General features: G+C 47.3%; 1 protein-coding gene and 1 long non-coding RNA gene across 3 annotated transcripts in view; one reads left to right on the forward strand and one right to left on the reverse strand.

The window, feature by feature from the left end:
• LOC128098310 (uncharacterized) lies at positions 1-5257 on the forward strand. The gene is made up of 2 exons (XR_008214204.1): positions 1-259; positions 1260-5257. It is a non-coding gene; the product is annotated as an uncharacterized LOC128098310 (long non-coding RNA).
• The window catches only part of Rbsn (rabenosyn, RAB effector), a 26562-nt gene continuing 17306 nt past the window's right edge, over positions 2990-12245 (reverse strand). For both annotated transcript variants that reach the window (XM_052719266.1, XM_052719267.1), the window contains exons 9-12: positions 9974-10060; positions 9177-9279; positions 7246-7350; positions 2990-6562 (exon numbers count right to left, since the gene is read on the reverse strand). In XM_052719266.1, the coding sequence (XP_052575226.1) occupies positions 5417-6562; positions 7246-7350; positions 9177-9279; positions 9974-10060 (1441 nt within the window). In that variant the 3' untranslated portion in view covers positions 2990-5416. The remainder of the gene's footprint in view (positions 6563-7245; positions 7351-9176; positions 9280-9973; positions 10061-12245) is intronic.

Here is a 12245-nt window from a genome sequence, read left to right on the forward strand (position 1 = left end):
CGGGGCAGCCTGGGACTCGTAGTCTCGGCCCGGGGTCGCAACGGCTCCGGCGCTGGACGTACATTGATCGTTTTGCCCTTCTAGAAACCAAGGGTCCTCTCCCCAGACCTCCAGTTCTGAAATGAAGATCTCGACTGAGAAGTCGCTATTGAGTCAATAGAAAACTGATTTGCAAAGGAGGAAAGAACGTGGCTTGCTCTGGAGCGTCCGGTCGGCTCTGAAGAACTCTGCTCAGGGGAAGGGTCTATCTCATGTGCAGGTGAGGAGTCTTTGCAGATACTGCGCTTTCGGACGGTGAATCAACAACCAATATGTCACTCCGCGCTGTAATTTTTTTAAGATTTATTTTTATCTTAGCGTCTTTGCCTGTGTGTTTTGTATGTGTTCTTACCTCTGCGCACATTACCCAACTGCTCTGGGGGCGTCCAGTGCACACATATGGAGGCTGGGGAAAGACAGGTGTCCAGTTCTATTTCTGCCTGTTTCCTTGAGACAAGGTCTTTCACTGATTCTGGAGCTAGGTTGCTAGGTTGGTGACCAGAAGCTCCAGCAACTGGGATTGTAACCGACTTTTCTGGGGTTACAAGCACAAATGACCTCACCTAGATTTTTACATGGGTGCTAGAATCCAAACTCAGGCCCTCATATTTGTGTTAGCAAGCATTCTTACCCACTGAGTCATCTCCCTGGCTCCTGTTTTTTTGTTTGTTTGTTTTAGATTCATTTACTTTGAGTGTTTTGCCTGCGTGTGTAGGTGCATCACTAATGAGCTTCAGCCAGGACTACATAGTGAGGTCCTGTCTGAAAAGAGGGGAAAGGTAAATTTGTTGAGCATACTGCAAGAGTGCAGCAGGCACAAAGAACCACCTTCCATCCAAAGGTTCTTACATGCTGTTCGCTTGTTTTAGTCTCTGTAATGCACAACTTGCAGTCAATTTCCTGCCTGCTAATTCCAATGTCAGTGTAGTTGTGTTGCTTGCTCACCGTTTAGAATGCTTGTAGCCGTTGGTGAGACATGGCTCTGTGGGGAGTGGAAACTAAGATCTAAGTCTCTAGTGTGAAGACTTTGCTGTAGCTAGTGTCCAGAGCTTGGAATTCCTGGCTGCTCTTCCGCAGGCTCTTGCTGCTGTGATCCTCTTACTACCCACCCTGGATCCCTGGGGGGAATATGAGGAACAGATGGACATGTTCTATGATCTTAGAATTAACTCTCAGGCCATAGCTTTCACACATTTCTTAATTCCCTACTTCTCCCTCAGACAAAGAAGGCTGCACGGGACTGTGGTGGGAGCATTATGTTTGCCCCAAATGAGCAAGTTTGGTGAAGTTTCTCCATCTGCAGAAGCCATTGCTAGGATGCTCTCGTTACAAAGAACTTTTCCTTCCTCTGCCATAGCCATAGAAGGAGCGTTCTCAGTGTTTCACCATTAGAGCCAACAGGAGCAGCCTTTTCAGGAAGCCAGGCCTCACTGCCTGGTGGACAGTCAGACTCCAGGACTCGACAATGCTATCTGCCAGGTTTGGTCATGCAGACCTGTGATTCTGAGACAGAGGATCATAAGTTCAAGGCCTGCATGGGCTGCAAAGTGAATTCAAAGCCAGCTCAGGGAACACAGTAAGACCCTGCCTGAAAAAATAGAGCTAGGAATATAGCCCAGTAGTAGAGCACATGCCTGTATGTGCAAGGCCCTATCCTCAATCACAGCCCTGCAACAACAAACCAAACTACTGCTGCTACTCCGACCAGACATGGCTTCTGCTGCAGCCATGAGCTCTTGGCTGACTCTGGACTCACCACTCCAGATGTTGGGGGGAAATTAAGCCCTGCAAATCAGTCTTCTTATGGTTCCAAGGAAGGTTACTGGTTTTCATTCTGTCCAGCTGCTGCTTCTAAGAAGAGTGACAACTTCCAAAAGACATTTCAGCTAAAATCAGAAATGCTGACCTAAAATTCTGAAGTGATTAAAATTCTGCTAGGCTCCTGAGGAGGCTGCAGGTCTTGAAGTCCAGTCATAGATGACACTGCATCCACAGGAAACCCAGTGTCCCACACAAACAGCTTGGGGTCCTGAATCAGACAGGCCTGGGCAGGGTCCCAGAGAGATGACTCTGAGCAATTCAGTGTTACCATTTCCTTTTGTTAGCTGGGAAGAGTCAGTGAGGTGACTCCCAATCATACTGAGCTCTGGCCCACCGTTGAGTACTGGATACAAAGCCCCTCCTCAGGCCCCAGGCCCAGGTGAAGTCTCTGTAGAACCCACTTAGATGTACCCAACTTCTTTCTAGATTGCTCATCTGCTCTCTTTTTGGTCGGCACAGTAGCAGAGCCCTCCTCCACTATTCCTGAGCCAACCTAACCCTGCCCTGGTACTGACGGCAAAGTGAGTCATGAGTTTTCACCCTGTCCTTTGTCAAGTAACACATCTGCTGGCAGAGCTGGGGTAAGTGTGAAATGTGGAAGTCCCAGGCTCCTCACCTCTCTGAGCCTCAGTTTCTGGTGGAAGTGGGGCTAGGACTGCAAAGCATCCTTAGTATGTTAGAAGGGGACACAGACAAGGCTTCTAAGAGAAAGGCCAGCTTCACACGATTGCCAGAAACCCTCAGTTTCTGTGGGAAACAGGGATGACAGGACTGGACAGGGGTCTGGGCTCTGTTTGTGTAAAACAGCTCCTTTAGTGCTCACTTTGCAACACAAGGAGCTGAGTTTGATCCTCAGAATCCATAAATGTGTTGAGCATGGTGATATGCATTTGTAATCCCAGGATTGAGGAGGGGAAGATGAGGACCCCTAGGACGTGCTGACCAGCCAGTCTAGCCTAAATGGAGAGCTTTAGGATGAGAAATTCTGCCTAAAAGAAGGTGGATAGCTTTCCTAAGACTAAGACCCAAGGTTGTCCTCGGGCCTCTGTGTACACAAGCGAACACTTGCGTGTGAGCAAACTACAAAAGGGGGGTGGAGAGATGTTTTAAGCACACACACACAGCCACAAATATGTTATTTTTTTAATAAAAGACCCACATACATGTTATTTTATTTTTTTTAGTAAAAGCCTCTGATACAAGGCCCCAGTGTAGTGCATGCGTATCAATGACCATCAAGGTTAACAGTCACCATGATTACCAACACACCGTGCTATAGTCTGACCTAGTACAGAGACCAACTCCTCAATCTGAATGGAATGGCCTATGGCTTATGCCGCCTGGCTCATGATGACTTAGGACATTTCAGCATCTGACAACGAACACATGATGAGTGCTAAGTGTGGTGAGTGAGTGAGGCTCTAGGTCCTTAGTGTGTTAGAAGCGGACAAAACCAGAAGCCCTTCCACAGATGAACATGACCTCTATCTAGATCTGCCAACTCTCTATCAAGCACGTGCTCCTTTACTGATCAGGTGAAGCACCTCTGGAATCATGAAGTGTTCACACGAGATACACTGTGTAGTTATACTCCCAGGCCAACTCCCTCTGCAAACCAACCTTGACCTACATAAATTCTGGGAAGTGATACAGTCAAAGGGTAGACAAGTCTCCCCTGTCATGTCTGACTTACAGAGTATGGCCAAAGAGGAATTCAATGAGAAAGTCAGTGAAACCTCTAGAATCTGAGTTTACTTGGTTTAATATTCAATGAATTGATATTTAAAAAATAGTTGTTAAAAGCATTTGTTTTCTCCATGCTCTCAGTCACAGACTGCTGCCTGAAGGTGAGTTCAGGAAAAGAGGACATTTAGTCACCAGCTAATTAAGAAACCCTGTCTCATAAGAAAAGCAATGTCTACAGCCATACTGCCCTGAACACCTGATCTATGTCAGGAAGTGGTGGTGGGAACCAGTGTTCAGTTCCATTCTGTGTAGAGAGCTGCCTCCTCTTCGGTCAGACAAAAGGCAGTCCAAGCAGGGTGGATATGCTGGGTATGCCTGGACCCTAGGGCAACAAGCATCTAGAGCCCGGGCCTTAGGAAGAGAAGACGCCTGCCCTAGGAAACATGGATGCCAGGTTGCCCACCTCCCAGGACAGCCCATGGCACCAACAGAGCTGGCCACTGACTGGCACTGGTAATGCACTAATTGGTCAGTAAACATCTGCTGACAGAACCCAAAGGGTCCCCCATTACTCTTCTTCTCCAACTCTTCCCACAGCCCCAAGCAGGACTACCTACCCAGTCAAAGCCCCAACAAGTACTAATGAACAGCTGCCAAAACAGAGATCTTTGCACCCAGATGCCATTCTTACCACCAAGATGGATCTTCACCAGAATGTGACAAAAGAATTTCAGCTCATACACCAATAACCAACAGAAGCCATGGCTCAGGGGTAAAGTGACTAGTTATTGCCCATTAACTAAAGAGCATCATTGCAGAGATTATGCAGAGCTGAGCACACCAGGATCTTACAATGTCATCTGTCAACCCATCTGTTCCTGTAAACCAAAGCACTATGCTACATAACTTCCCTTTCTGTCCCTATCAGAGTTCAAGTACTTCAGGACTGTGGAATGATCTGAGGCTGTGCATAAAATATTCCTGTTTCTCAGTACTCAAAGTAGTGAGAAAACATCTCACCAGTTTCCCAGGTCAGGATGAACCACAGTGAAGAAGGCTGACTAGAGAGCCTTGGAAGTTACTAGAATGTATCTCCCGACTCAGAAGTGTTCCATCTCCTGCCAATACTCCACAGACGCTTCCTGGTCAGATTCCCAAACCACATACAGGCCCTTCAGTGTGACCTGGAGAGTAATCATTCTGCCAAAGCCCTGGAAGGCTTCCAGGGACAGACAACTGCCCAGGTAGAGACGTCTCCAAACCACAACATCAACCAAAAAGCTGGTCACTCCTATCTCGTAATCAAGCTCACACTGACTCCCCTGCACTTGGAAACTACTTCCTTTAACTGAGAAGGGACAACACTGGCAACATCCCCACCATCAATAAAGAGGCACTGGTCCTCCTGGGTCCAGACTTCCCTTCACAGCAGCATCTCCCTAAGTGTCCAGGAGACAGCCTAAGCAAGGGAGGTGGTGAAGAGCAGTCAAATCGGGACTTCTGCCAGAGCCCCTACAGGGAGGGGGCCTGTCAAGGGCTGATCTATAATACTGCATCATGACCAAGAACAGTCAGCAGGAATGGACCGAGAGGTACCCAGGAGCCATTTGCCTCGGCCCAACAGAGTTGCACTGAACTGTATCTCAGAAATAAAATGGTAAAGTCCCCTGAAAAGGGAACACTTCATTAAAAAAATAATAATACAGAAAAACCAGCAAATGAATGCCGATTTGTTTTCTGTTCTTGTTCTACTGTAGTGGAAACGACTCTAAGAGCACAGCAAGAGACTACTGTTCCCACCCCTCAGCCTTGTGCATCCAGATGCCCACCCATCTCCTCCTCCCCCTTGGTACCCTGCTTCCCACTGCTGTCAGTTAGGGCCCCCCTTCTGCTTAGCCAGGGTACACTTCAGCTCCCGAAGGTTCTCTGTCAGCACTTCAACCTCGTCCATTCGACCACACTGCTTGGCATCAAAGATGTAAGCCTTGATGTTGTCGATCTGCTGCAGGAGCAGCTCCTCCTCAATGTGCTCCTCAGCCTCTGTGCCACTGTCACTGTCCACCTCGAAGGGGTTGGTGCAGGGGCATTCCTCAAAAGGGTTTCCAGGGGCAGGTGGGCTGGCAGGCCTGGGATGGTCATCCTCATCAAAGGGGTTGGGTGCTGCACTGTTTGAGTCAATGAAGGGATTCCCTACCCCCAGCTCTGCCACCTCCTCTTCCTCAGCATCTTCCTCAAAAGGATTGTATTCTCTGGTGACAGCAGCTGAAGGGCCCGGGAAAGCCTCTGCAGCAGCAGGGCTGGCAGCACCCTCTGTAGGGCTGGAAAGATCTTCATCAAACGGGTTGAGAGAGGTCTTATCACTCTGTTGGGATTCGGTGCTCTGGAGGAGTAGTTCCTGACCAAGGGCTGGGGGTCCAGACCACAAGTGGACGGGTGCTTGAGCTGAGCCAGGTGAAAGGGTGTCTGGAGCAGCGCTGCCAAGAACTGGGGAGGAATCCAGACCCAAGGCATAGGCCAGATCGCTGTGAGGCCCACGGCTGGGCTCCAACTGGAAGGGTATGACTTCGCGGAGGTCTAGCGCACGAGTCCGTGTGTGCAGGGATGCCGCCAGGAACTGCTCCTGTTCTCGCTCCAGCTCTCTTCTCCGAAGCATCTGCAGCTGCTCCCGCTGCAGCTCCTCCTCCTCAGCCTGCCTCCGGGACAGCTCAATGGCCTTCTCCGTCTGCTGCTGGTCATACTCATCCTGTAGCTGCCGCAGGTTCTCCTGCAGTGTGCGCACCTCATCCGTGCGGCCTGCGGCCTTGGCCTGCCTGATGAAGGACGTAATGTTGTAGATCTGCTGGAGGAGAGGGTCAGGGTCTTCACTCTGTCCCTGACCTTCTGACAGTGGGAGCCAGCCCTCAGCTTTTCGCAAGGGGGCAGGGATGCCTCGGAGAGACCTCACTTCCCCATTGGCTGCAGGAGATGCCAAACCACTCTGCCTTTCCTCCAGCTTCCGCCGGGACTCCAGAGCAGCCTGCAGAGACAGCACACACCACCAGCGTCACCATGGTCACCAAGCCAGCAGTCCTCCCTGTCTGCCACCCTCCATGGGTGGCATGGTCCCCACAACACTAGGATTTTCAAAAATAAAACATAAGTTGAGAAGATTTCCTCCAGCTTAGTTTCACTGGCTGTACACTTTTCTTAAACTTTCAAAGACTGCCACTCTTATCTACATTAGGTTAGCATTTCAGATGATGCTAAAGTACACTTTGTTTTCATTTTGTTTTTCTGTGGTGCTGGTGATAGAACCCAGGGCCTCGAGCATGCTAAGCAAGCATTCTATCATCAAACTGTGAAGCAGCACCCTCATTTTCTTGTAAACGACACAGCCTCACTATGTAGCCCTGGCTGGTCTGGAACTCAAAATTCTCTTGTCTCAGCCTCTTGAGGGCTGGGATCCAGGCATGTACCACCACACCTGCTGTTTTCTGTTAAACAGTGCACATTCCAAGGTCTTCTGGAACTTGCCTGCAAGCCTACCAGAGGGAAAATTGCCAACCTTTGTGGTGGTCTAGGCAGGAGAGCACCAGCAGGAAAAACAGCTATTTTTCTAAGGCCATAACAGAAGCCAGCTTGAGAAGGAGACTCAGCAGTAGAGGGGTGGGATATGAGAGCAGGGAGGCAACAGCTACTGGACACCTGGGCGCCATGCACCTGTCTCTCCATGGTCCTCTTCTGTTCCAGGTCCTGCTTCCTTTTCTTTTTCAGTTCTTCAAACTGTTCTTTGGTTGGCAGTGACATCAACCCCAGTAACTTTTCCTGTGGGAGAGTAATAGACAATTTTACACTTAAGTGTTTTTTTTGGGGGGGGGGTAGGTGGGTGGGCCGGACCTTACGCCTTATACACTTGAGCTTAAGCTAAGGCACTCCATCCATTGACAGGAAGGACATTCATGCTAACTGGCAGTCACCTTTCAGATGGAGCTGCCTTTTCCTTATGAGCCGATTACATCAGATCTCCAGGTATCCCCGGGACTGTGACAGCTTTTCCCGAGGCTGTGCTTCGACCCCACCTTCCCACATCCACCTAGACTCCAGCACTGCCTGCCACCATTGTGCTTATTTACCACCCTCAGACCACTCCCTAGTACTTCATACTCTCTACCACACCACATGCTTTAGTAATTTGTTGTTGATCCCTTGCTATGTAACCACATTCTACCAATGGAAATATTCCCTTCTGGAGGCCTAAAGTCATGACACTTCAAGAAGCTGACCACAGGCTCAGCAAACCCATGAAACTTCTAGGACTCCTGGCCTTCCTCAGACGATCTGAGCAGGAAACAACTGCCAGGGAGAGGAGTCTTCACAGAGCTACTTCACTCAAGTCATCCAGGGACTCCAACAATGCGGGGGACATCAGAGGTAGGAAAATGCAACTCAGATCTAGTCACCTAGCTTGAGTCTGCTCTTGAACCATTAGCCAATGGCCCAGAAAGAGTCCCCTACCACTAACAGCAAAAACTTGACTCCACCAACTCCCCAACTGAAATGAACTGGTTCAACAGAGGAGAGCAGACAGGGCCCAAGTAGCATTCCGTGGGCAATCAAGCATAGAAGATCCAGTGGTTAAAACGATACAGATTTGCAGGTATGTAAGCAAGGCTTGATCTTCCTTGTCCACTTGAGTGGGGTTGGAATTGAAACACACTTCTGTGTGTGTCCATAAAGTTTTTCCAAAAAAGTTTGAGGTGGGAAGACCCACTCTGGTGTGGGTGGCACTGTTCTATGAGCTGGGCTCCCAGAGTGAATAAAAAGGAGAGCACCAGCGTTCATCTGTCTGTTTCCTGACTCAGATACGTGACCTGTTGCCTCAAGCTCCTGCCGCCATGACAGATTCAAACTGTCACCCAAATAAAGTCGTCCTTAAGTTTAAAGTATTTTATCACAGCAGTCAGAAAACTAATGCAATGAACTAATTAAAAATGGTAAACATAAAAATGTAAATGGAGAAAAAGAATTAAGAGAGAAAATATACCAGAATGAAGAACAATTGTATTGGGGATGTAGGATTAAAAGCTATTTTAAACACAAGATTGGGGCTGCAGAGATGGCTCAGGAGTGAAGAGGACCTGAATTCGGTTCCCAGCTCCAACATCAGGCAGTTCACAACTGCCTGTAACTCCAGATCCAGGGCATCCAATGCCCTCCCTGGACTCTGCAGCACTTGCACGGCATGTACACGTGCATCAACCTACATGTAGATAGACATAGACACAATCTAAAAAGAAAATCTAAAAACACTAGATCTACATACATACACACACACTAAATTAAAAAAACATACATACGAACATAAATACATACATAGAATAAAAGGCATGAAGCAGGAGGGAGACTAGCTGGGACGAAGTTGTCAGCAGGAATGGAGGGGGATAAGAGTGAATAATGAGGGTGATATGACCACAATAACTATGCATGTATGAAGTTGTCAAAATGTTTAATAATTTTTAAAACATATCTTTACTTTTTACCTAGGTTTCAGCTTTTTCTCCAAATGTAGCATTCATAATTTTAAGAAATAATAAATGTACCAACAGAAAACAAGCAAGCCACACACTTATGTCACCCTAGCATGGCTTTACCTGCACAAATAGTGTAGCTGAATATCTGATCATTCTCTGTAGCCGCAAAGTGTTTGGATGTGGTGAAGGGTCCTGGTTCAAGCCCAAGGTTAAGATCTTCTTGCTATATTGGAACAAAGGCACCAATGTAATGGGTGCTGCCAGCCTCGGAAACACGGTGAAGTCTCTAGAGCTGCCAGGCTCTGGTACCAGGAGGATGTGGAACACTGAAGAAACTGAAGTGTCCCACATAGCAAGGCCCATTCTTTACCCTCTGGCTCCTCTACCACTGCACAGATGAATGTGTGGCCACAGAAGCAGTAACATAGGAAAGCCTGGTTTCACAGGTGAACACAGGGTGTGGCAACTAACAACCCATACTTTTATGTCTTGCTATCACTGCCTTAAAATATTCGAGAGTGCAGACACCCAAAGAACCTGGGTTCCTGAGCTCCTCTCCTATGAAATGGAGATGCTAACCCTGTCCTGTTCCATGAGGACAGGCACACAGGTAGTACAGCAGCTCTTATTTATTACTAATGAACATCAGAAATCTCTCTCTGACCCCTGCACGCTGGGGATGGAACCCAGGACATTGTACATGCTAGAAGAGTACTCTATGACTGACCTGCACCCCACCCGTAAGCACAGAAGTTACAGAGCTATAGTAGATAGCAAAGCAGGCACCTTTCCTCCTCCACTGTTCTGTCACTAGGAATCTAGATTAGCCCAAAGCTGCTGCCCACCACTCACCGTTTTATCAAAACACCATCTTCTTCCCATTAACCAGCAGCAGAAACATGATCTAGCAAACTCACCTTAAAGCATCTATTAGCTCGTACACTTTCTGCACTTCCACTCGAAGGTCATTGGCATGCTCCAGACTGTAGGTCGTTTCCCCAGCACTAAGGAGAAATCATAAAGGTTTGACCTAAGTTTCATGGTGCTAACTGGAGAGCACAGTGCTTACATCCTCAGACACAGATGGTTAATCCTAAGGTTTTTAGACTCATGGAGACAATGCATCAATTCCTCGGGATGCAGTAATCAAGCAGAAGCCATTTTTTTTTTAAGATTTATTTTACTATTTTTACTTATGTGTATGAGTGTGAGTATATATGCCTGTGGGAGACAGAAGTGTCAAATCTCCTAGAGCTGGAGTTACAGGAGGTTGTGAGGTTACAAGCCACCTAACATAGGTGTTGGGAACTTAACTGGTGCTCTGGAAGAGCACTCAGTAACTGCTGAGCATCACTCCAGCCCACAAAGACCAGCTCTTAGGCTCATCAACAAAACAAATGCAGCTGAGCTCTCTCTGACTACTTTTCCTGAGCAGTTGCCCACTTTATCTTATGGGAGGTATAAAGTGACTCAGTCAATGAGCCAATAAAATGACACGAAAGCTGGAAGTCACTTGGCTTTTCACACTCAGCTACTGCTGAAGAAGAGGAGTAACTATGCAGTGAACAAGGATCTCCTGAGCTATGTCAACTGCCCTGCCCTGACTCTCACAAACAACTGCTCCATATAGGGACGAACTGCCCAGGGTGGTGAGGGGATATCAGAAGAGACCAGATGCAACTTAACTCACAACAGCAGCGTCAACTCTAGTGTTGTAATTATTCATTTGCAAGCTTGTCACCTAAACTTGCCAGACTGCTGAAAACCCAAGTACCATGATTCTGGCTTTTCTTTTCCATATTCTTGGTGATGAACTTTTGGATCATGAGAACAGCTCAGCAGCTTTCTCACCTGGAACTAGCCTCACCACCAGCTACTCAACTCTTTATGGGAAGCAGCTATAACTTAAGTAAGCATTACCAAATTTACCATGTATAAAACAGTTCTGACTAGAAAAAAAATATGGCAGTGTTCTATCATCAGGGGATTCACTACAGTGGCTTCATCATCTTTTCACCATAAAATTTGCAAAAACAGGAGACTGGAAGTAAGAAAGCAGTGGTGGCCCACGCCTTTAATCCCAGCACTCAGAAGGCAGGGGCAGGCAGATCTCTGTGAGTTCAAAGCCAGCCTGGTCTACAGAGTTGGTTCCAGGACAGCCAGGGCTACCCAGAGAAGCTCCGGATTTTGTTTTTCTTTTTAAGTGGAACCTTGCTATGTTGAATACCTCAGCTCCAGGATCGTGTCTCAGACTCCTAACTAGGACTAAGGCTCTGTCTTGGTGGCTCACAGAAAATCAAAAACCTAACTGAGGCCTGAAATCACTTCCTCACATCAATTTTACTCCCTCAGAGTACTGTCATGGCTGGAGTTAGCCCATTCAATACTTGCTCCCTTGAGGATGGTCCATAAGATAGGCACCATCGTCTCTGTCCACTGCCTTAGTCACAAGAACGGAGGGAGAAGAGTATGTGCACAGAACTGGTGGCGCTCATGAAGCATCTGCTCAGTGAATGAACGCAGTGACATAAAACCCAGGAAAGATGGTCCCTGGAGGAGCACTGAAAGTCAACCATTTGGAAATATGCTCAGCAATGGCTGTCCCCAGGGAAAATCACAGAATGTAGAAAGGCAGCACTAGCCATGGATGCATGAACCTACATTCATACACAAGAGCACACACAATCATACACAAGATGCACTCCACACACTAAATAAATATGTAAGAAACAGGTGGCCACAAGTGTTAGACAGACTGTGGAGAAACAAAATTATAAAATGCCAGGACAAAGATATATCCACAAAGTTCTTTGGAACATAATTTTGCATCCTCAAAAAGTTAAATGCAGAGTTTTTATGATTAAAACCCAGCATAAGTTATGCTCCTATGCAAACACACAGGTTCGTACATACACACAAACAATTATGAAAGGTGCAGTGCAGAATTCCTGGCCAGGCATGTTGGCATATGTCTGTAGTCCCAGCACTTGGAGGTAAAAACTGGAAGATCAAAAGGTCAAAGCCAGCTTCAACTACAGAGTGAGTTTAAGACCAGCCTGGACTACATAAAAACTTATCTCAAAAACAAACAGAAATAAAAAAAAACGTGTTATCCACAATAGTTTAAAGTGTGTGAGAGGGGACCCAAATAAACATCAATTGACAAATGAATAAGCAAACTTCATAAAT

This window comes from Peromyscus californicus, unplaced genomic scaffold (assembly GCF_007827085.1).
Source record: "Peromyscus californicus insignis strain IS unplaced genomic scaffold, ASM782708v3 Scaffold_6__1_contigs__length_162567912, whole genome shotgun sequence".
Classification (NCBI taxonomy): domain Eukaryota; kingdom Metazoa; phylum Chordata; class Mammalia; order Rodentia; family Cricetidae; genus Peromyscus; species Peromyscus californicus.